General features: G+C 37.4%; 1 protein-coding gene across 1 annotated transcript; it reads left to right on the top strand.

Annotated features, from left to right (window-relative positions):
* The first annotated feature begins 13,413 nt into the window (after positions 1 to 13,413).
* LOC110657391 (glycosyltransferase BC10) lies at positions 13,414 to 16,119 on the top strand. Its single transcript, XM_021814569.2, has 2 exons — positions 13,414 to 14,777; positions 15,593 to 16,119. The coding sequence occupies exon 1, from the start codon at positions 13,492 to 13,494 to the stop codon at positions 14,761 to 14,763; it is 1,272 nt and encodes a 423-aa protein (XP_021670261.2). The 5' UTR covers positions 13,414 to 13,491; the 3' UTR covers positions 14,764 to 14,777; positions 15,593 to 16,119.
* Positions 16,120 to 25,534: the final 9,415 nt, after the last annotated feature.

Here is a 25,534-nt window from a genome sequence, read left to right as displayed (position 1 = left end):
TGCTTGAGTTTTTCTTACATTAAGTTAGTGGGAATTGATGGGAATTAGTGTTGGTTGAGTCCATTTGAAGTGCTAGCAATTTAATCCTCTTGTATGTGTGAATTATGAATGTAAAGTGAGATTATGTGTTGAAATTGGGAAGCTTGATGTATATGAACAATTTGGGCAGCCTTATGGTGAAGTTGGAAGTGTTTGAGCTCATGAAATATTGTTGAATTATGTTGCTTATGGTGGCAGCATGTGTATATGAATAATTGTTTGAATTTGGACATGTGAATGAGGTATGTCATGTGGTTAAATTGTTATAATTGGACTTCGAAAATTCTGAGTTATAATGTGTAGGTTGAGAGTGATTACAAGCTGCCCAAAGTAACCAAAATGTGATGTAAAGTATGTTAATGTTATGGTACCAAATCAGAATTGGCATGAAAGGTAAACTTGGTAAGTATTGAATGTGTAATTGGTAAGTATTGAATGTGTAATTAGTAAGTGTTGAAGAATGTGTAGCAGGGCAGTGTGTGTTTTAGCTTAGAACCTTAAGTGTGTGACTCCAATTGGTATGAGACCAATTAGAGGTGAAACTAGGCACAAAATGTGCCAACTTTCATGAAGGAAGCTTACCTAAATTCTGCCTAGAAGGTGACTTGAAAAATGACCAAATCCGGATTAGTGACTTGAAAGCCTGAAAATTGACCATTTGAGCAGCAGTTAGTATTTTGCCATAACTCACTCAAAACAGGTCCAATTGACCTGAAATTTTTCCCATGAATAGTTTAGATATAGATCTACAATTCTTATGAAGACACCAAAGCTCAGAAATGGCCAGAACCAAGCCAAATAGCTTGCACAAGTTCGGGTACCAAAACTAGCCGAACCAAAAGTGACCAAAAAAAATTACCTAAGCTTATCATTTTAGTGCATTCTGTCTAGTATTGGTAAATTGACCATATCTTGGTCTACACAACTCAGAATGATCTGAAATTTTACCCCGCGTGCAATAAGACATAGACCTACAAGTTTGTAGTTTGGACCAAAACCCGAAAACTGAGGAAACTAGGACATCTGGCTAGGTCAAAATAGTATACAGACATCTGGTAAATTGCAATAAAATGCAATACACTTGAAAATGAATTTGGTAACATATACCAACACTAAAGAGCTATAAAATGTGACATATTGATAACATTGGAATTGACTCACTTAGAGTGCATCATGGGTCAACATTATAGGTTGACTAATGAAATGAATTAAAGGAAATAGTACTAAGAAAATTTAAATATTGGATTTTATTGTTAGAAACAAATTCATTGAGTACTGAAACACTTTAAATTGTGTGTTTCAGTTGAAAAGGATATTGAGAAGAATAAGGAACACTGAGTCAGGGCCAAGAGGCATATATCAGAGGTTTGTGCGCAATAATTTTGATTTCACATTTTCTACTTAAAAAGTTAATTGAACATTATAGTTTAAATTGTGTTTGTGCACAATACTTTTTATATTCACTGCTTTTACCAGAAAATTTATTTAGAGAAATGAGTTATGAATAATTTTTTATTGTTTTGGCTCTGGGAATATTATTTGGAAATTATTGTGTTGCCTACTTTGCAAATGGAAATTTTGAGATAAAATATGATTTTTGGTTTGTATGAAGTATTTAAATATTGTGATTTGAAATTATTTTGATTCACACTTGGCATGACAATATTACTATTTTCCTCCTCCATTTATGGAGTGAGTGTGATTATATTCCTCCCTCTTTGACTTGTCAGTCTGAGGTGAGTGTGGATGAGTTCTCATTATCTAGCTAGCTTCCTCCCTCATTGATTTCGATTATTGGGGTGAGTGTGCCTTGTCGTGATGTACACACGGTATGTTCGGAAAAATTTGTGTCATGGCCTAAATTGTGTTATTGATTGGCAGCACTGTGTTATTCAATTATTTGATCAAATTGTGTTATTGATTGACAATACTGTGTTATTCAATTGTTTGATCAAATTTGTGTTATATGAGCTTTGAAAAATTGTGAATTGTTTGGATTGTAAATTGTCAATAAAAGTTTTACATACCGCATTTTAAATTGTTATTGTGCACCACTGAGTAAATTTTACTCGTGATAGCTTTCATTCTTTGTCGTGAGTAGACAAGCAAACAGCAGAGTAGGCTGCTTGTACCATATTTTGATATTTCGCCGGGTATATCAAGTATACCATATTGTGTAGTTTTTGTTGTAATGTATGTGCACTATATGTATATATTGTACTTGGTCTTAAGCAGTTGTAAACTAAAATTATAACTTATTTTGGCTTGTAAAAATATTGTGATGTATTTATCTTATCTCAGTTTTTGGAAACCCTGGAAAATTGATTGTTGAACTGAGTTGATAAATATTGAGAAAATTATTATGTTGAAATGTTATTAGAGTTTGGGATTGAGAAAAATATTGAAAGTGTTTTTTACAGGTTTTTGAAGAACTGTTTTATTCAAAATACAGATGGCACTCTGTCAAAATTTTTACAAAAATTATTGATACTCAAATTTGTTATTTTGTTTCACTTCAGTTAAAAAAAATTTTATACCTGTCAAAAGTGCTCACCACTGTAAAAAGAAATAAAAAAAGGTTTAAAATCCCTTATAGTGTATTTAATGGGTTATCAGTAGACGAAGTTTGGTAATTCATTAGGTATACTACGGGATCATGTCATGCCTTACGGAGGGGTAGGGTGTGACAGTGCAACCATCTCCAATGCCTATGTCATTAGTCTACCGGGCACATCGTGCTTAGTGGCCTTGTCACAACCATTGCCCTCCACTTCGGCTTCGTTCCAGGACATCACAGGCTGTACTCTGTCACTGGAACGTCAAGAATAGATCAAACTATCTGCATATCTATGGGGATATGTAAGAAGGTGGGCAACACATGCTACCTGCTGGATGCCGAAGGAAACGCCATCCCACGGAGAGACGAAGCACGAGAAGGACCTGGCGAGACTTCGCAGCCTCAAGAAGAAGGCCAAGAGCGGATGTTCTAAGAGTCTCCTGTTAGAGTGCCTCCATACACACCACCACCAACAGATCCGGTCCTCGCATACCTACAGCGCATGGAGACCATAATATACAGCAGAATGCGAGCGATCGAGGACAGCCTCCAGGAAGCCAACAACAAATTGGACACGCTAATGGAGAAGCTAGATGATGAGGAGGAGGAGCCAGCATCACCATCATCATCATCATAGACCTTTTAGAGCTAGGACTATAGGATAGGATCTTTATTGTAATATCTTACATGCCTTAGTCCTAAGTTGCAATCATAGGTCTCTTTTATATGCTTAATGTCCAAATTTTTCAACACCTAATAAATAATATGCTTCCTTATAATCTTTGTACATTTTCTCTGATTTTGCATATTATTTTAACATTGAGGACAATGTCGAGTTTGAGCTTGGGGGGGATACAAGTGCATTGCATATCATTACATTTGCATATCATTACATGCACATTATTACATTGTTTAAATTCAGCTACATTATTCTTGTGTGTTAAAGTTTTTGAAAATTTTTAAAAAATTTTGGACTTTAAATTGTGAAACTTAGCACTATAACCAAATTCTAGTAAGCTAATAATTGGACTCCACGGGATAGAAGAATGAACGTATCTAGATAGGCAAAAAGGGATTCTAACATGTTGTTTGTGAAGAAACTAATCTCTTTAATGGAACTAGACTAGTTAAACCTCTTCATAACTATTAATCTGTCACATTGAACTTGTAAAATTAGGAGAACATTTTTGAAACACAAGCAAACCTAAAAAAATGCCTCACTAGCTCTAGAACATATCTCTTGGACCTATCAAGGCGAAATCCTAGCATATGCTTGATGAAGAAATGATTAAGGCATTCTTTGATATAGCCTCACTAAGCCTTAGTCACCCCTAATTAAAATGTATATCCCTTGTAGCCAACATGAAACCTATGTTTATCCCTTAGAATTTATTGCTTACCCATGTTATTTACCTAACCCCTAGCCTAAACACCTACCATACCCTTTTGAGGAAGCAAAATGCATAAGGAAAATGAAGAGAGAATGTAGAACTCAAGAAAGAGTGCAAGTGTACAATCAAAATCAAAGAAAATTTGCCTTTCCAACCCAGCAAAAGCAATGAGTTTGGGGGAGAGGACAAAAGGGACATAAAATAAAAAAAAATAAAAAAAAAAAAGAGAAAAGAGAAGAAGTCCCAAGATAAGTATCATGGAAGCATGCTTAGCACTATAAAAAAAAAAAACCAAAAGCGCCTCTTCTCAATACAAAATCAGTAAAATAAACTTAGTATACTTGATATTTTATGCATACATGCTATCCTCATAGTTGCATTCCCTAAAAACCTTTCATTGGCAACCAAGTCATTATCCCCTTAGCCCTATTATAACCCTTTTTAAAGACCTTTTGATCTTTTAAAAAGTGCATGCTATATTAAGTGGAGATAGAAAATTGAGATATGCCTATGGAGTTGGAATTGAACTACTTCATCACAATTACTCACAAAAGAGGCAAATTTAGGAGAGTTAGTGTTTCTCAAATCTATCCAGATAAAACAGGTTAATTGTGACTTATTATTGGCCTTGCAAAGAGGAATAATTAGTTGAAGCACCATGAAAGGAGGTGAAGTTCTAAACAGGCAGCTATTAGAACCCTTATGCCTTGAAAGAGGGAAATTGGTATGAAGGTTGGAGGAGTTCAATTCTATGCTTATTAAATTGTTGGTTATATTCCTAAGTATCCCCTGAAATGTGTTTTAAAACAGAGTTTTGTTTTTCTTGAGGACAAGCAAAAGTTTGAGTTTGGGGGTATTTGATACACTTGAATTGTATAGATATTTTTAAGCATATTTGTATACTATCTCATAGCATTTAGGCAAGTATTTTCATGCATAGTGGTTAATTTCATTAGTTTTTATAATTTCTATTGTCAAGCCCTTAATTTCATGTTTTCTGCATCGTTTTAGGTGTTTGGGTAAAGCCCCACAATATAGGAGTGCAGAAGGAAGCTTGGAGAGGTCTGCACATTTATATACTATACTAAGTATTGCTGCTGATACAAAGTACACGGGTCGTGTAATTAGACCCATGTAATCTGCAGGGACCCGTGTAAGTCTCTATCGAGCGCAAGCTTGAAGAACCTTATGGGAACAATAGTACACGGCCCATGTAACCAGGCCCGTGTAGTTGGCACAGACCCGTGTAACTCTCTGTGTCAATGCAAGACTCCGCAGTTCCACTCCAGCAAGTTACACGGCCCTACATGTCAGGACCTGTGTAGTGACACACGGGCCGTGTACTATGCAGCAGTCAATTTTATAACTCGAATTCTCGCTCTTGTTTTCGGATTCAAATGAGACTCCTAAAGCCTTTTGGACTCAAAATGACCTAACCCTAGAGCAACCACTATAAATAAAAGAGAAAACATCAGAAAAACGGACTGAAAGGCTGGGCGGCTTTCTCTCTTTTATCTTTTGACAACACTTTTGAGGAGTTTTGAAGGAGAGAAATCCACACTCTGCACTCTCTCCAGCCATCTCGAGGAGAGAAACATCAGTACCAAAAGGAGTTTTCCAGCTGAAGCTCCACAAGATCAAAGCTGCAAACTCTCTTCTGTTCCTTCATTCCATCTCCTTAAACGGATTTTATTGTTTTATTTCTTCTAAATAATTTTCTTTTTACTGTTTTTACCTTTATCATGATGTTTGCTGAACTCACCATGAGTGAGTAGTTTTTATATTCTAGAATTGGGAGAGTAATGCTTGTAATCATTGTTATGGATAAACATTAAATTTTATTTATTGGATTTGAGATTTGTTCCTTGATTTAATTTCTTGTGATCTTAATGCATGCTATGTGCTGTTACCCACTTAGTATTGATTGTAGATATTAATTGAAGGACTGAAAGGTGAAGATTAATATTAGAAAATCAAGATCTTGAACCTAGGAATTCTGACCTAGACATAGGCTGATACCTTTGTGGAACTTCAAAATTAGTCAAAGACCTTAAAAGATTTTAATTGATCTGATCACCGCAAAAGTAGGGTTTAAGTTAATTAGAATACACCCTAGGTACCTTGAGAGAGGACTTAGGATACCTTAGGACTGATTTCCATCAAGGTAAATGATTCTCAAAAGTAGTAAATAAATAAGATAACATCCATAGCAAGATTCAGGTGTGAAATCTTAATTCCGGAATTGTTCCAAAATAGATTACTTCATTTTAAGTTTACCATTCTGGTATTTAAGGTTAACAAACTTCATTCAATAAGTATTCGATAGCCTAGATAGTCAAAATTACTGTGTAGATTGGTACTTGCTAAATAAAAATCCTCGTGGGAATGATACTCTACTCATCACTTTATTACTTGTTAGCGATCCGTGCACTTGCGGGGTTGTAAAACCAGCGAAACATCTTTATGTTGTCTGAGGACATTGGATAGGTTTTAAAAATGGAACAGATGGTTTTTTGCAAATTCAACAACTTGGGACAGGGTCATGGTTGGTGTGCATCCGGGTAGAAATGTTTCTGTTACTAGAATGAGGAACTATGGTATTGGAGCTTTAAAGGAGCTAGAGGAGTTTGCCATAAAGATGAGAGGAATTGTCTGAAGAGAAGTGAGTAAAGAAATATTCGATGGTCTGGTGAGGAGATCTGGGATGAGGTTGAGATATCCTTTTATATGTTGAATAGTGTAGTCATATTTATCAAACCAGCTTTTGAGCCTCAATAATTGTGGTTCTGGAGAGTTTTATTTTTGAAATGAAGGACCTTTGGAAAAGATGAATTGTCCATCACTATCAGAAAACGATGGCCGATAAGATGAAACTCAAATCTTTTGATTCCATTCTTAATGGCCAAGATCTCCTTGTAGATCATGTGATAGTGTTTTTCAGACTCTTAAAATTGTCCACTTGCATAACCATAAATTTGTCATTTTCCATTTAGTTCTTCAAGTAAAATAGCACCCCAATATTTATCACTGGCGTCAGTCTGGAGAATTCTTTTTTCCGTGCTTCAAATTTTTAGAGGATGGGGTTTTTGAGCTATTTTTTTCAAAACCTTTATAGCTGTGGTATGTTCATTACCCCAAGTGGGGGCCTTCTTTTTTAGCATTTGAAAAGCTGACTAGTGTATTTGGACACATGAGGGATTAAATCTCTGAGATAGTTGATAATTCCAAGAAATTGCTGAATTTGTTTGATAGTGAGATTTGTATCTGGGAATTTGAGCAATTCTTCGGCAATGTGAGGTCTAGGCTGGTACATCCCATTTTCAAATTTCATTCCAAGAAATTCAATATCAGTTTGGGCTAGGTAGCTCTTTTTTCCAGATAGCATAATCCCATATTATTGGACGAAAGAGTAAAATTAGGCCAAGAGTTGTTTATGGGCTGAACTATCTTTTGAAAATAACATAATGTCATCAATATAGATAAGGATACTATAAAGAATAGGCTTAAAGATTCGAACCATGGCCTTTTAGAATAGTAAGAGAGCAACTTTAAGCCCAAAAGGCATTACGGTCCACTAATATTGAGCATTAGGAATGCAAAATGTTGTCTTGTATCTTTCTGCTAGATCAATTCTTAGCAGCCAATATCATACTTTAAGATCAAACTTTGAGAAGATATGTGCTTCTTGTAAATGAGTGAACAGAGAACTGATCCTGGAAAGTGGAAATTTGTCATCCATTAAGAAATGATTTAAGGGCTTATAGTCAATGACTAGCCTTTTCTTCCTTTGAATTCTTTCTTATCTTTTTTCAATATAAAAAGCTTGACAGACCCATCCTGAACTAGTGTGCTCAATAAGACCTTGTTGAAGCAATTGTTGGCATTCTTATTGAGCTAGCAGGAGGTCTGTTGGAGTCCTTCCTGGATGAGTTACCTTTGTGGGGTTGACATCTTCATTAAGCTTAAAAGGGAGCTTAATAAAGAAATCTCTATTTTTAGAGGTGCTAAATGAGAAAAGTCAGCATGGGATTCTGCACAGGATGGCATGAGCAACTCCTTGTATTTGATAAATTCTTTTGAAACTTTAGACAAGGAGAACATTTTTAGAACAGTGGTGAAGGTTTTAAAAGACCTTTCGCGTTTCAAGCCGGTAGGAAGGATTTGAAGATGTTGAGGTTGCTAATACACATCAAATCCTATCAATAAATATTTATCAGGCAAAGTTGATCCAATGACTTTGGTCCATATGATACAATCTGGAAAGAACTGTATTCCAATGGACCTTTTGGTAATGAGGTTGGTGCGAAATACTTTCCCATCTATGGCTTTGAAATATATTGAATGAGGCTTCCATGCTTCATCAGGTAACACTACAGGATTCATCATGCTTTTATGGGCACCAGTATCAAGAAAACCAATGATAGGAATTGGTCTTTCTTATTTGAAAGGTAGGACATGAATGTGCACCAACGGAATTGAGATCAGGGGTTGTACTGGATGGCATGATTGAAGAGTATTGATATTGAGGTATCCGAAATCATCTTCTGATGAAGATTTTTCTTCATCTGAAAAGATTTCTTCCAGGGCAAAGATAGTTTCTTCATCGGCTTCTTCTTGTTCTAAAAATAGGAACTCAATGTCAACATTGTCCAGCTCAAGATGCGTACTCTGATGAATTTGTTGGATCAATTTTGCTGCTTGTTTGGGCTTTTGAGGGCATTCTTTGGAGAAGTGTCCCTTTTTCCCATAAATAAAGCATCTGTCTATTTTGAACTTTTTTCCCTGGCTGATTTTTTCTTAAAAAATCGAACAGATGTCTCTTTCTTCCTATTCTTATCTCTATTGAGTCTGTAATGCTTCAGGTGCTTCTTCTTTTTGGATTTATAGGTGCAATTCTTTTCTTTGCATTTGATTGCAAGATAAGATTTTTTGCACATTTTTCGTAGAGACTTGTTATTGTCTGGCATGTCACTCAGAAAGTACTGCTGATCACACATTTTTTCAAGAGTGGCTAGCGTCATTTGATGAATTTCTCCCAGAGTTATCTGGGTCATATCTTTGCGGGTTGCCAAAATTGCTCGCTGTAATTCGGGCTATAATTGTTCTGGCAAAGAAGTAATATAAGTGTATCTCAGATTGACATCATTATATCAATTCAACAGATAGTATCTTTGACACATCCTTTGGTAATGAAACTCAATATCTTTCTTTTTTAAGGAGCAACATTTCATCTCAAAGTATTCTTATTGTACCTGTCTGTTGTAGAGCGTGTAGTCACCAATGAATTCCTCATAGAGAGCTTTCATAAGTCCTATGATTAATGCTTGGTAAAACAAGAGTCACTTGTAATCTCCAAGACTCTGGAACCATTCTCTTAATGTTCCAATGAATCTACAAGAGAATTCTTTCAAGACACTCGATAATACCACATCCGGTTTAGACATTTGGAGATCAAGCCAAGCATAGAATTTCGTCATTTTATCTCTCTATTTGGCTAGAGGAATATCATTAAGAGTGAACCAAGGTGTCACGACCCAAGGATGGGGTTGGGACGTGCTTGTTCAACCAGCTATGCACTGGGGTGGATTCGTGTCCCACATTGGAAACGAAAAGGAAAGATTTGGGCCATATATGTGGGAGCCTTCCTCACCTGGTCAGCGCGCTTTTGGGAATGTAACCTCCCAAGGGACAAATTTGTCAGGCCCACAGGCCAAAGCGGACAATACTGACTGGAGATGGATTGGGCTATTACATTGTGGTATCAGAGCTGGACTCCCTCTAATATGTTGTGTGGTGCGAGGACGCACCAGGCGAAAGCTAGTGGGATTGTCACGACCCAGGGATGGGGTTGGGACGTGCTTGTTCAACCAGCTACGCACTGGGGTGGATTCGTGTCCCATATCGAAAACGGGAAGGAAAGATTTGGGCCATATATGCAGGAGCCTTCCTCACCTGGTCAGCACGCTTTTGCGAATAAAATCTCCCAAGGGACAAATTTGTGAGGCCCACGGGCCAAAGCGGATAATACTGACTGGAGATGGATTGGGCTGTTACACAAGGACCATAAGTTGGCCTAGAGAGAGCTTTATCTAGATTTTCTCCATCAAGAGTAGCAGTTGGTTGCTTTACATGAGGTTCTGTGATCCTATCATTAGAGCCTGTTGAAGTTGCTATCAGCAGGTTTGTGATATCTGCCAATTCTTCTTCAGAATCAGTTCCTGATGAGGTGTCTGGCTCATTTGTTAGGGGCCTAGCTAAAATTGCCATTTGTTGGAAAGGAGGATCACCAGCCACTTGCTACTTGTCTTTTTTGGGTTTGACTTTATCTTTCTCCATAAATTCTAAAGATGAAATACTTTTTGAGGGTTGAGTAGTAGATGAGGAAGGCTGAGCTTTTGGTTTAAGCTTTTTTTGAAAAGGATTATAAATGGTGATTGAGGATAAGGGTTTGTCTGATAGAATGGCTTATAGGTAGAGGGTGGATAAAATGAAGAAAAAGTATTATAATCAAAAGGGGAAATAAATAGATTATGATGGTGATGGTCAAATGGTGATGGTTTTCTTTTGGCTAAGTCAGCTTCTATTTGAGCAATCTGAGCTTTTAATTTTTTGATTTCTGACTCCTTTTGCTCAAATTCATAGCCAAACCTTTTTTGCTAAAGTAAGGCTTTAAGGTCTTTATCAAGTTAATTGACCTTGGATTGAAGATCAACATAAAGTTTATTGACTTGGGCTGATAAATTATCAACCTTTGTTTCAGTCAATTGAGCTTGTCCGACTATCAAGTCCATTTTTGAGTCAATTTTTTCCAGAAAAGCATTTTGAGCCTTGGCATTTAAAGTCTTCCAGTTGAGGACTTCTTCAGCATGAGTCAATGGCTTAGGTTGTCCGTCTGGGCTAACAGCAGATGTTTGAATAAATGGCCTTGATGTAAGCTATTGTGTTGGATCAATTCGGTGCCCAAGTGGCAGAAAATCTGATTCATACACATCTTCTTATGAAAACATCATACAGGGCTACACAAGAGGAAGTATCGGAGGTGGTGGAACAGGAACCCTTTTTTCTTTCTCCCTTTCTTTTCTCAAGATTTCTAAGGCAAGTTCATAGATTGGTAAAGGATTTTTCCTTTGTACATCTTTATGAATACCAATCCAGGGTCCTGAATCTGGAGAGGAATCCCTTCTAGCTTTCAAGGTCTTGTAAGGAGAATCTTGCTTCTTTTTCCCTTTTCTGCGACTCCGATAACTGTTATCATCATGATCCCAGTGTTCTAGGTGACAGTCACATCCTTCATCGCACATGCTTGAACCTGGAGCATCCCAAATGAAAAGTCCATGGATTTTATCTATGTAGACTGGTTGTCCATCTGCTCAAAAGGAGTGAACAGGAATCTTTTCTCTTTTTCCTCGCACTGGAGAGATCATCATAGTTTGCAAGATTGCAGGAGCTTGTGAAGTGCTTCCTGGTTCCTTAAAAGCTGTCTTAATAGTGCCATCGGCTTGCCTATGAAACACGGGCTCTGTCACTTTGATAGGTTGAGAATTATCATGCAGCTTTTCATAGTTGGTGAACCATTCCCGTGGAATGATCTTTACCGATTCTTCTTTAGACAGTTGTCGAGGAATTTGAACAATAGTGGGTGTGGTTTCTGTGTCTGCAAGGATGAATAGAACATCCGAGGACACTCCTAGTTGAGATAAATCTATGGCATGATATTGAAGCCTATAGATTATCTGGTAGTATAAGGTAGCTGCCATAGAGGAGACAGTCTGTTCTGCCCCAATAAGCTAGACTTGGACTTTCAATGCCGTGGGAAGATTAGGGTCTAAAAGATACATGTAGTTGGGGAAGAAAGTAAGGACCACACTTCCAACATAGAGAGTGGTTATAAAAATAGCATGCTCATAATTGAGGAACCTGGTATCCAATAAGGACAATCTGGCTATTATTGGAAGGCCTCATTTGCCATGGAGGGTGTGCACAAGGCGAACAGCTCCATTATGGAGATGAGAATACCCTTGTCTTCTCCATGAAGGGATAAGAGTTGGAGGGATCTCAAGAGTCACATACTCTTCTACAATTATGGATTTAAGAGCACATAAATCCAAACGTGAAGTCTGAACATACTCCTTAGCAGCCGTTCTTCTTGAGGAAATGAGAGTTCTAATGCTTCTAGTAAAAGTTTCAGAGCACCTGTAAATATTATGTGGACTTATCAGAGGAAGAAGAAATTCTTCAACCTGTGCACCATCAGGGATATGTGAAATTTCAACCGGGTTGTCTATTTTAGAGGCTAAAGTTCATCTACATGAAGTTGATAGGGATAGAGAAGGGGTGAGATTAATAGGATCAGAGGAAGAGGATGAAGAAGATGAAGCTGGCTCAATAATGATGTTTGAAGATGGTATTGGTGTTGTGCAACTCATGGTTAATTGATTCTCCTTACTAATCTCAAATTAAACCTCATTCATATTCCCATCTTGGACAAAAGTCAGGCTCTGATACCATTACTGGCTGGGAGCCCCTAAACCTGAGTTAAGCATAATAATACTCATGCGGTGCCGAGATACCACAAGCCACCATGGTCAAATAATTCTCAAAGTTTTACCCTTTTGTATTATTATACAGAACTAGATTTAGAGAACTTTAGATAATAATGTAATCCCTAAATTTTATAACCTTCCGAATTGAAAGTCCCTCTGGTATATTTTTTTTTTTTTCTTTTCTCTCCATACCTTCTTTCTCTCTATATGTTCTAATTTTCTTTGTGCCTTCATTTTTTTTTTTTAAATTTTTATTTCTTCTCCTTAAAATTTGTTGAGAACTCTTATTGTTAAATGGGCCTCCGGCCATGGTTAGAATAATTTTAATATGCAATATCACCTGCCCTGTTTCTGGTACTTTTCTAGTGACAAGAATCAAGAGATGAATTGATGATGATGATGAAGAAAAGGAAGATGCACAAGTTGGTTTAATAAACCACAATATTAAAAAAAAATCCATCTTTCGAACATTCACAAACGAGAATAAGATGCCTATTAAGCTAATTTCTGCTACATAAGATTTGAGTATTTAAAGAAAAACATTAAAAATAAAAGGGCAGTAACAGTAGGGTATTTTTGAGAAAAATTACTATTTTTAATTTTAATTTGACTTAATAAATTTATTAAACAAATGAAAATTTGTTTTAAAGGAATCAAAATTTAAATGTTAAACCGTTGAGTTTAAAAACCGAATGACATATATGTTTTTTTTTTAAGAGAACGAATGACATATATGTTAATTTTAGCATGGAACGGAAACTAAAATGCAATTTATTTATTTTTTAAACAAAGTAGCCATTACCAAATACTAAAAGCTAAAAAGTTTTTTCTTAGGTAAGAGTGACTAGCTAACAAATAAAAACAAACACCCCCTTCTGTTAACGTCGTCAGACTTAACGTCATAGTTACATTCCGTCCCAATCGCGCCTGGCAATTCGCCTCTGAATCTCAACCTTCCTGAATGCTGAAAAACCTCTCTCACTCTCTCTCTGCACTCCAAATCACCATAACCCTAAAGCCAAACATTCCCTTAGCCCCATTTCCTCCAAATTCCCACATTTTTATGCCAAATTGTCACTCTTCTTCGTTCCCCAATTCCTCCCGTTTCCTTCACTTTCTTTCCTCCCTAAAAATTTCTCCTTCAATGTTTTCTACCCCGTTTGTCCTCACTTTTTCCCTTCTCCTTTCCCTCCCTATTCTTTTCCTCTTGGCCCCCAGAATCCTTCCTCCTCGCCTTCCCGCCATCTCCCCTTCCGATGAGCAGGATGATCTTGCCCTCTTCCGCCGGGCTGCCGCCGTTGCCTCCTCCCACCCTTTCTCATTCTCTCGCCTCTCCTCCTCCAATCACCCCAAGCTTAAGATCGCCTTCCTTTTCCTCACCAACACCGATCTCTACTTCGCTCCTTTGTGGGAGAAGTTTTTTAAATCGAATAAGGATCTCTACAATATCTATGTCCATGCGGATCCCTCTGTGAACATCACTCGCCCAGAGGGTGTTTTCAAGAACCAGTTCATTCAACATGCCAAACGTACCTACCGTGCATCTCCCACTTTGGTCTCCGCCACGCGCCGCCTCTTGGCCACTGCTATTCTTGATGATCCCGCCAACGCTTACTTCGCTGTCATCTCTCAGTACTGTATCCCTCTCCATTCATTTAGCTATGTCTACGAGTCTCTTATCTCTTCTAAATCTTTCGATCTCACTTCTTCTGAGTCAGACTCTGAGTCCACTCAGTACGGAGTTCGAGTTCAATATAAGAGTTTCATCGAGATTATCTCCAAAGAGCCTCGTTTGTGGAAACGTTACATTGCTAGGGGGAGATATTCCTTGATGCCAGAAGTGCCATTTGAGAAATTCAGAGTTGGGTCTCAGTTTTTCGTTATAACGCGCCGGCACGCTCTCATTCTGATCAAGGATCGGAGCCTATGGAAGAAATTTAAGCAGCCCTGTTACAGGGCCGACGAATGCTACCCAGAAGAGCATTATTTTCCTACTCTTTTATCAATGTCAGATCCTAAAGGTTGCACTCACTACACACTAACAAGGGTCAATTGGACGGGAACCACCAATGGCCATCCATACACTTACCGGCCGGAGGAAATATCTCCGGTGCTGATTCACGAGTTAAGGAAATCGAATTACTCCAGTTCTTATTTGTTTTCGAGGAAATTTTCGCCGGATTGTTTGAAACCATTGATGAAAATTGCCGACAAGGTCATTTTCCGGGACTGAAAGTTTTGTTCCTGGTAAGTTAGAAATTTTCCATTGTTAATTGCAGTTAAAAATTTTTCCCATCCATTGAGTTACTGAGTTGACACGAGAGAGAGACGTAATGTTAGATTTTGGTTAGTAGGAAATTACGATCAAAATCGACAGTCAAGTTGCATTTTCTTGGATGCTTTTACGCTTACTGTTTAAGAGGTTAGAATTTTCACTGAAACCAGCTTTTAAGCTGAACTTGGTTGTCTTGTCATTGTCATATACAGTCTTTATCGCCCAATTTTCCTATTAGAAAGAAATGGAAATTAATTGCATATTCCAAATGCTTTAGGCTTAACAAGGAGGGCTTTTTTTATTTTATTTTTATTTTATTTTTATGTTTTATTTTTTTTGGAAATTACGAGGAAACTTTGGTGTGTTGTAATAATAGTCCAATGGGTATAGTTCTTGCAAAATTTCAATCATCTTTGTATAGACCATGTCGTTTGCTTGTGTTTTTAGTATCCATTACCGGATGATCTATATATGCTTTTTCTTGAATTAGAAAACATTATGTTAGAATAATGTAAAATAAACTATTTTTTTAATTCTTTATTTTGGAAGTGTGGTAGTAGCATGCTTCTGCTGGAAGCATTACTTCGGCTGCTTCAGTAATGTTTGAGCTTTTATTAGTTCCACTGTTTTCGGGTTAAACGATCGAAGGGCTGCTTTTGACCCAAACAAATTTGCTTGTTTTGGATTTCAACAACACTTCTTATATAAGGTGTCAAATTAGTTTTGCATAAAAATTCAGATTGACTTCTGTGAGGCCGACTGATCCGAGTCTATTGAAATTTTACAGGTGAAATGAACAATTGGAAAAGATATTGCGGGAAGTTCGTTCAATTTGGGGAATGGTTTGGAAGAGGCTTAAAGTGCCCACAAACCAACTCAGAGCTAGCGAGGGTCCTTTTTATAAGTGAAAGAAAAGGATCCAAACACAAAATAGATACAAGTGGGAAGCAAAGCAAAAGCAGGTACCTTTGCTAAAGGGTTGTGTTTTGATGGTGTAAGAATGTCAAAAAAAAAAAAAAAAGAATGGTTAGTAGGAGTTGTCTCTTTTGTTGTGTCTCTTATGTACATATGCGAATGAAACGATGAAATATGAATGGGAGGTATCAAAATAGTACTTTTTTAGGTTGTTGAGGGAAAGCAGATCACTACTGCAAAGCCAAAAGCAAAAGCAAATGTGAGTGTGAGGGAGGGAATAGTGATGGGTTCTCGTTAAAGAAGCTGGGGTTCTTCCTCTTTCAAAAATTTTGAGGTCTTAATCGTTTTTTTTTTTTTTTTTTTTACATAACAAAATCTGTCTATTCTTTTCTTGGTTAATCTTTATGGTTGTTCTTGCTCTTTATTTTCCTTTTTCTGGGCTCCTATACATTCTCTGCTTCTTGGAATGTCGCATGAGACTTCCAAGTGCCGATGAGGCTTAGCTTTGTTACGAAACGAAGCTGAGTTCCTGAGATTTTTGAGCTTTCAGGTTCTAGTATACTACCATCTACAAACAATCCAAACAAGTGATAATTAACAAACAATAAAACAGGCTCAATGGTAGTAGGGGTGTATGTGGTTCGGTGTGGGCGGATTCAAGATATTTTGTCAAAACTTAAAAGGTTGATTTTGATAATATTTAAATTAAATTTAATAAATTAAATTATAAAATTACATATATTAATTTTTCATATTAAATTGATTGAGTTTGGTTTAGACTTTTTTTACTTATTTTAATATTTTCTAAGTATTTATAATTTAATTTTTATTAAATTTATTTCATACGTATTATCATATATTAATTAAAAAATTAAATACTAATTATGTCAGTTAAAATTTGATTTTTGATTATTTTTAAATTATAATTAATATTTAAATCCTGTCTTTTTCTCAAGTTTTGAACAATGCAGAAAAATTGGGGGGTAAATTCGTAGTACCAAAACTTTGGTAATTGTTTTATTTTAGCATAATTTTTTTTAATAAAATCATTTATTATTTATTTATTTTTACTAATAATCATTCATATTATGATTCAATAGAATCTCCGATAAGAGTTGGCACGTCTTATATGAGTTTAAATTATAAAAAAATAATTATAAAATTATCAGGTTTGAAATTTATTTTTCTTTAATTTTTTTAATCTTATATAGTAAAGAGATAAATTTATTATGATTTAAAATTATGTAAGACATCATATAAGAGTTTCATAGAAAATTTTATTAGATTTCAGTCTGGGTAATTACAGTAAAAAAAAAATCTCAAAGTTGAATTAACAAAGTTGAATGTGACCAATGGAGATATTTAACAAAGGATAATAAATTAGTAAATATTGATTTGTTTCTATATGGCTCTTACTAGCCCAAACATTTTCTACCTAAACAATCATTTCTCGCCTGATCAATTCAATGATTTCAAGAAATGCTGATTAAGGCGTTTAGCCTTTGACTTGGGTTGCTTTTGATTATTTAAAATTATAAACTAATTAGCTTAGCTTTAACGTTATTATATTCATTTTTAATTTTTTTTTAAATTATAAAATTTTTGAATTTAAATTTTAATTAATTAAAAAAATATAATCTAGAATCATGAGTATAATTAGTTTTGGAGATTGCTTAGTGCTCGTCACTTCCTAAATAACAAAGGACAATGACTATGCTTTTTCCTTTTAAGAATGGACCAACTTTGGGAAATGAAGCTTCCTCTTTCCTAGGTCATACTATCATTAGAGCAAGTTACCCACTTCTCCTTCGAAAAAAAAAAAAAAGTTACCCACTTCTCTTAAAGACAAATAAGTGGGTCTTCACTTTATGAATCCATGTTCATGAAACAGAATTGATGGTTTTCTGCCTCTAAAAGTTTTAGAGAGAGAACTCTCTTCTTAACTTTTCTTCGGTTTTTGGTGCCAAGGGCATTTCTTTTGCCAGTCATGCGACTTTCTTTGTTTTTATTAGGCAAGGGAGCTCCTCTCCCTGCCTGATTATGGGTCAACTCTCCCTATTTTGTGTGGTTGTACATATTTTTTAAGGTTTTTTTGGGCAATTTGGGATTCAGAGCGAGAGCTTTTCGATTGATTTGCCATGGTTTTAATTATGGGTTTTACTTTTCCATTTGTGGTTGATCCAGCATCTGGTGAGATTGTCTATAAATTTACCATTTTTTATGTTTCTTATCTAGCCTGGGTGATTGCTTGCAGGATTTGTTCTTTATTGGCGTCATGCATCCACGGCTTTGGAAGAGGCTCGTTTTATGGGGTGCGATATTAGATTGGTTGTTGTAGGCTATGAATTTTGTGATTGAGCTTTTTAAATGAAGAATATTTTTAGAAAAAAAAAATCCATGTTGATGAAAAAAAAATCTTATATTATCTTTGCTAAATCTTATATCACAGGGATTTTTTTTTATCAAGTTGTTATAATTTTGCTGATAAAAGTAATTCTTGATAAAGAATAATAAACTATTCATTTCGTTATATTTCAAAATTTTTATATCTAAATATTTAAAATCTATTTATTTATGGAAAATAATTTTATTTTTAACAATAATTTTATTTTTATGAAATATAAATTAAAATATGAAAAAGCATTTACTTGTTAATAATATAAATAGTTTTTCAATTAAAAATTAAAAAATATTCTTATTTTTCATAATAAAAAATATTATAGAATATAACTAAAAAATTATTTTACTTTTAAAAATCTATTATTATTATTATTATTATTATTATTATTATTATTATTATAATAACATGATTTTTTTTTATTATGGTAAGTAGATATTTTTCTAAGTAATTATCATTTTTCGATATGAGAAAAACTATAGTATAATTTTGATAGTAAAAAAGTTATTATTTTAATTTAGAAAATAATTAAAAAAATTGTTATAAAAGAAAACGGTGAGAAATAATTGAACATTATTTTCTAAATATTAGTTAAATTTTAAAAAAATGAAAAATTAAAATTTTTTTAATTCTTAATTTAGAAAATTGGGATGTTCAGTACAAAAATTGTAAAATTGAACTGTGATGCATGTTCAACAATTTCTAGAAAAGAAGAAAGGAATACAGATGAAAGACAAGAATACAACAGCTTAAAGATAAGAACAAGAAGCTTTAAAAAAAAAAAAATAATAATAATAATAATAATAATAATAATAATAATAATAAGGAAGAAGAAGAAGATAAGAACAACAATTTATTCATTTTTTATATCCTTAATGTCACGATCCAACCTATGAGTCGGACCGGCACTAGTATCTGGGCCAGCCTAAAGCCCTCGAGGCCCGTAGTAAGCCTAACTAGTCCTTAATCCAACTCTAAGGCCCATTGAGCCCAATTTCAAGAATTCAACAGGACAGAGTCCGGCCATAAAATGGACCTTTCAACGGAGAGTTTTTGACTCACCCAACCTGTAAACATAATATATAATCAATTGGGGAGCTCAGCTCACCCTCTACATACTCATAACAACACAAAAATAAATAGGAGCTCAGCTCCCTCATCCAGTCTAATAAACATGCATATAATAATAAGTTTACAGGCCCATCATGGTAATTATATTACAGACCCAAATCAAATGAATATTTATAACACATGTGGAAATTCTAGGAGTTAATAAAATTATACAAACATTTATAAACAACCTGCGAGGGAGAAAAGCAGGTTAACCACAACAAAACTCCTCCTGTAGCCTGAAAAATAATGAACAGCAGTGAGCGTTCGACTCAGAGAGTAAAATATCAATTTTAACCATAATCTCTATAACTATCTAAAGCTAATGCACCATGTAGAGTGAAATGCAATATCATCAATATTTTCACATTATAATAGCAAAAAGGTAATTTGGAGCACTCACACACTCGATAATGTCAAACAATACATATATGAGAGCCGATCCCCTATACAGCTCTCTTATTCCAACCTGTGCCAGCGAAGAACTCAGCTCGGACTTCCACTTAATAAACCAAATCGGGGTCCCAGCGAAGAACTCAAGCCGTGTCTAACCCGAAGGACCGGATCCCAGCAAAGATCTCAAGCCATGTCTACCCGTCCTATCCATAGCCAACACCACATCACACGCATGCCAACGCACGCACACTGCTCCAAATTACCACAACAATATCCATGGCACTTTAACGGTGTGAATGCAACATAAAACGTGCCTAGAATTTAACTACATAGATATATACATATAAGTAATGCATGGGCATGCTTGAACATATAATAATATCGAAATTACAATTAAAATTAATATTTTACTCACAGACTTGACAGCAGTCACTGTGGCGGCTGGGCGGAGGAAGAAGGCTGTCCCGGCTCACCTGACAATTTTATTACAATTATTTAATACAATTGACTCAATACAAACCAAGAAAAGACCAAATACATCCTAAGTCGTGCCGAAAATCCGGCAAAGTCTCCCCTATACCTAGGACCTACCCAACCTACAAATGAGTTTAAAATACACTTCTATATCCACCAACCATACACCCACAACTCAATCATATCACACAGCCCCTCCTGGGCCCATCCAAATAGTCATCAATCACAATATGTAAAATTATAGTTTAGTCCTTATAATTGACCCCTTTTGCAAAAACTACCCAAATAAACTCTAAAAATTCTAAAACTTTGCCCCACGGTCCTTAGCAATATTACTAGGCTATTGCAAAAAGAATCATAATTTTCTGAGCTACCACGAATATTTTATGGATTTTTAATCCCATTTAAGCATTAGAAAATTACGAAAAAGCAAGGTTTAGGTTTACCTATGCTGATTCCGACTCCGGGGACGCCCTCGGGATGTTTGACAATGGTGGGATAGCTAAAATCTTGATCCAATTCGGAGACTTTTTTGGTAGCCGGTCTGTCTGGCAGGAAATTCACAGACCTAGACAACTGTCGGATTTTCGTGAATTGAAGGTACCTAAACGAAGCCCACAACACGGGGGTTAGTATATAATTTTTACGAAATTTTCTAAGCTCATTTAATGCTCAAAAAAATACTACGAAGTTCCATGGGACCCACCGAAAAACAGTGTTGGAAATTTTGAAATTTATATTGTCACGAAGCTCTCGACGAGTGGAGCGCTCTGATACTCTTGATTTTCTCGTGGGGTTCACAGTTTGAGAGAAATCTAGCCCAAAAGTCAAAATGGGCTAAAACTTCCCGAACAAAAATTAGACAAACCGCTAGATAAATTTTGGTGTTTTTAGTGTCTATGGAAAGCTTTCGAGGTGAAGATGGTGTTTAATGCAAGACCCGGCCCAATTGGTGGCCGAATTTCGGCCGGGAAGCCTAAACGGCGCGCGCGCGCAGGTGGGTCTTCGCGCATCGTTTTCGGCCGCTTGGAAGGCCGGCCGGCGGTGGGGAGGTGTCGGGGCGGTGCGCCGGCGAGGTGGAGAGGCTGGGGAGGCCACGGCGCGGCCTGGGGGTGAGGGAGGAGAGAGAAAATGGGAGAGAGAGGAGGATGGATGGGACGCACGGGGGAAGGGAAGAAAAGAAGAAGAAGGCCGATTCGATTCAGCCGGTCCGAGTCAAGATACAAAATTTTGAATTTTTACTCTGCCTTGGGACCGAAAACGAGGCCCAAAATTCTGAAAAAATTCTAGAAAACTCAGAAAAATTCGTAAAATCCAAATATATTTTTAGTTTTGCCACGTGGTCTTTAAATTAATTTTTAAAAAAATCATCAAAATTTTATATTTTCGGGAAATCAAACTCGATTTCGAAAATCCAAAAAATTTCAAACAATTTCCTAAAATTTAAATAAAATAAAAATATTAATATTACTCACATGATAATACATGTAAAAATTTGGGGTGTTACTTAATTACAGAGGAACTACCCTTCTTACATGAATTTCACTAACAATCTTCAACACATTTCCCTTTAATCCAACCAATCCTAGCCACGTATACAAGCTTCCCTAACAAACTAATAATTCTCAGCTTCCTCTGGAGCTTGACTTCTTTGGCAGCAACTCCTTATCCAATGACACATATCAATACTCCCCTCCTCAAGATTCCTTATCCTCAAGGAATTTAACTCTACTACAACTTTGCTTCACCTTGCATTTAATCTTATTCAAATGCCCAATTGAATAGTTACTCCACATTTGTTTCATTTTGCATTAAATCTTCTCCAATAATACCTTCAAAAGTGAAATGTTGTTCAGCTAACATCTTGCCATAACAAACTGCATATTTCTAGCAAGAGAGCATACACTTTAAGAACGTTTTTTATTAGCTCCTCTAGAATTAGAATGAACCCATGGTATTTGCCTTATTCTACTTTGGCTTATACCGCATCACAAATTTGTGTTGTCAAGGCATGTTGACACCATATTTTGGTCGATCCCCAAAATCAATAAATTTCGAAACTGATCCCCAGCACTAAATCTCCCTTTGCCAGCCAATTACATTTCCGATCTCTCTTTACCGAACAATCACATTTCCGACCTCTCCTCAAAAGGAATCAAATCAATACTAAGTCCCCATGTCATTTAAAGCCTTGCCGATCTCTCAAACCAATTGTCAAATCTCCTGAATAGTCAATTACATTCCCGATCTCTCTCGTCAGACAAAAGCCGAACCAAAGACTAGATCTTCATTTTAAAAGTTTAGGAATAATCAAGTTAAGGTTCCAATCCGGTTTAATGGCGATCCCGATCTTAAGTACTCAAGCCAAATTTCCAATTTTAAATCAAGTCCTGTTTAGCGTTGGTTCTCTGCCGATCTCATGCTTATGGTGTTTTCCGACCTCTTACACTTAGATTAATAATCACCTTTAGTTGTTTTAATATGCTCAGACAATCAAGTGTTTAAGTAATTTAGAGATTTTCCGATCACATCCATTCACTGAACAAAAAGCGAATTTCATTTCATATTAAAGTTTGTACAAGTCATTCAGCTGGAGGATCACCCCCAGCCTGATCTACATTTTGCTCATCTCCTCTCTCACCCTCAGCCTCCTCCTCGCTATCCTCACTCTTGTCCTGGGGAGCCAAATCTACCATCCAAGAGAAGTCCTCCTCAGCGTACCGATTCTTGAGCTCGGCCAGGAGATCCCTGTAAGCATTCACATAAGCGCCGGCCTCCCTTGTCACCGCCTCTTCCTCTTTCGCTTTGAGCTCCTCAGTGAGCTGAGCAACTTCACCAGCCCGGAGCGCCTGAATCTCTTCAAGAACACGATCTCGCTCGGCTAGAACATGAGCTTGCTCGGCCAGCTTGTCCTCGTAGAATTTCATCCGCCCCTCAATTTCAGATATGTAGTTCTGAGCGGATGAGAGTTGGGATCAGAGGGAAGCCACTTCATGACCCATCTTCTCGACCTCCTTACCCAGGCGGTGAGCCTTCTCCCGGACGATATGCTGATTCACTAAGCACTCCACGTTCAGGCTCATGGAGCGGGTCAGGATGTTATCAAGATTGTCCGGAGACAGCCTGTCCCGATCCTCCCGAAGGCAGATAGAAGTCCCCAGAACTTTAGCCAAACCCGGATTCTCCCGAATAGTTCGGTTCTTCTCCAAGGAATGGATCAGCACTTGAGCACCGCGGGAGAGGGTCCGTGTGGTAGGTTGAGAAGGACCCCCTTCCGCACCTGAAGCGACTGGAGGAGCTGGAGGCGGCTCTTCTTGGCGAGGAGGTGAACGGATCACTTCTACCTCGGGGATCGGCTACCCCGAAGGTTGAGATGAGCCCCCTTGCATTTCCTCAGTTTCATGCCTGGGCGTCTGGAGCAGTTCGGATTGCTTCATCTCCCGCACTTTTCGGGAGACTTCTCTCTTTCGCTTCCGGCTCTCCTTGGAGGCTTCGCCGCTTGCCATACCTGCACAAAGAAGAGGTCAGTGAGATCGCTAAGGTCCAAAGGTTTGAGATATAGAAAATACCGATGCCAAGGTCAGAGAGCTGAAGCTCGCGATCTTCGTCAGTGATCAATTCCATTGTCCAGTGATGCAGTTCGGCAGTAACTGCGTCCAAACAAGAGAACTTCTCTCTGCCCGCCTGATCTTTCAGCTCCATCACCATCAGGCCCTCTTCTCTATTTAAGGTGATGCGCTTCGGAAGTACAGGGCACTGGTGCAGCCAGCTGCGAGGGAAGCCCTCAAAGCCATTTGGAATTTTACTCCTCAGGATAAAGAAGCGGTTCTTCCAATTCTTCAGGGAGGAGGGCAGATCGGTAAAAAGCCCATAATGGGGTTTCGCCTGGAAGAACCAACACTTGTCATCCTTTCGACGAGTCAGCCTATGCAGTTCGGTGAACACCTTAGCTGTAGGTCGGAGCCCCTTAGCTCGGCATAGGCCTCGGAAGGCTACTAAGATCTGCCACGAGTTCGGGTGAACTTGAGCGATGCACACTTGGTGATATTTTAAAACTTCCTTGAAGAAGTCGTCCAAAGGGAACCTTAGACCGACTTTTAATTGTTCTTCGTAGATCATGATCATATCGTTCTCCTCGAAGAAGTGATCGGCACGAAGATCGCTGTGACACCTAATCAATTCGTAGGAATCAGGCCGAATGTTATACTCTTGGCTGAACGACTGCAGATCGGTTTCTTGAAGGACCGATGGCAACTCGTCCATGGGAAGATTCTCCCTCCCTGAAGAAGGTACAGGCCTTGATGGTGCTGTTTGCCCTCGAGCTGGAACAGAGACCCTAGAAGGTTCAGGTCGCATGCTTGGTCCGACCACCTCCACTTCATCGGATGACCACGAGATCTGAACGGAAGGGGGGCTTGCCGCTCTCTGACCCTCGGCGCCGCTCATTTTTAAAAGAAACAAGGAATTTAAACTAGAAAAAGGATCAAAACCCTTACCGGAGTCTGATCGGTGTCGGAAGAACTAGAGAAAATGAGAGAATTTTGAAGTTGTTCTCGAGAAACTGAAAATGACATAAGGGAGCAACTGGCTAACCCCACCCCTATTTATACTCGTCCGAGCATTTAATGCTCACGATGTTCCAGGCGGTGCATCGGTTAGCGGGACTCGCCAGCTGTTCTGACACATTTCACGAATATTCCGAAGATTCCATAAAAAGATCGGTTAACTATAGAGCAGCAGATTAAGGGGTTTTGAATTATAGATCGGATAAGGTCATTCAAATTAAGAGTCGGATCGGATAAACACACCAGAGATCAGAGAATAATCAATGCAATAATAATAAAGTGATAACTGACAAAATAAAATTTTATTTCCAAAAGGTTGGATTACATCATGTGGGCGATCTCTAGAGATCGGATTACATTAAAGGTCTGATTACATCATAAGGGCGATCTTCAGAGATCTGTGGAACATCCTATCTAAAAGGCCTATGTCAAAGCCTAGTCTCGTGGCTGAGTCAAAAGATGTGTTTGACCAGGAGACTGGCTGGGGGGACTATGACTCTCATGAGAATGAGAGAGGTCGTCATCAAAGTTACCACTCAAAACCGAGCCGCTGTCGGAACACCCAGTGTGGAGAGGAGCCAGATGAACTCCAAAGAGCAGTCATCGGTGTTAAGGGAAATATTAGCAGTCTTCTCGCCCGAAATCGGTTCGCCGATTATATCGGACGAATGATTTGAGATCGGTACGATCGAGGTCCTCGATCCAGATCGGTTAATTAGTCCGGTTCTCTCACTGTCATCAGATAGGGTTATCATGATTCTCCGATCACCGGGATCGTAAATTTTCAGACAAGGGACAAAGAGGATAATCGGGAAAAGATCAAAAGTGGCCACCATGGCCAGAATTATTGCCGAAGCAGTTAGAACAAGAA

The sequence above is a fragment of the Hevea brasiliensis genome, chromosome 6 (genome assembly GCF_030052815.1).
Source record: "Hevea brasiliensis isolate MT/VB/25A 57/8 chromosome 6, ASM3005281v1, whole genome shotgun sequence".
Taxonomy (NCBI): domain Eukaryota; kingdom Viridiplantae; phylum Streptophyta; class Magnoliopsida; order Malpighiales; family Euphorbiaceae; genus Hevea; species Hevea brasiliensis.
This window is presented reverse-complemented; position numbering and strand designations above follow the sequence as displayed.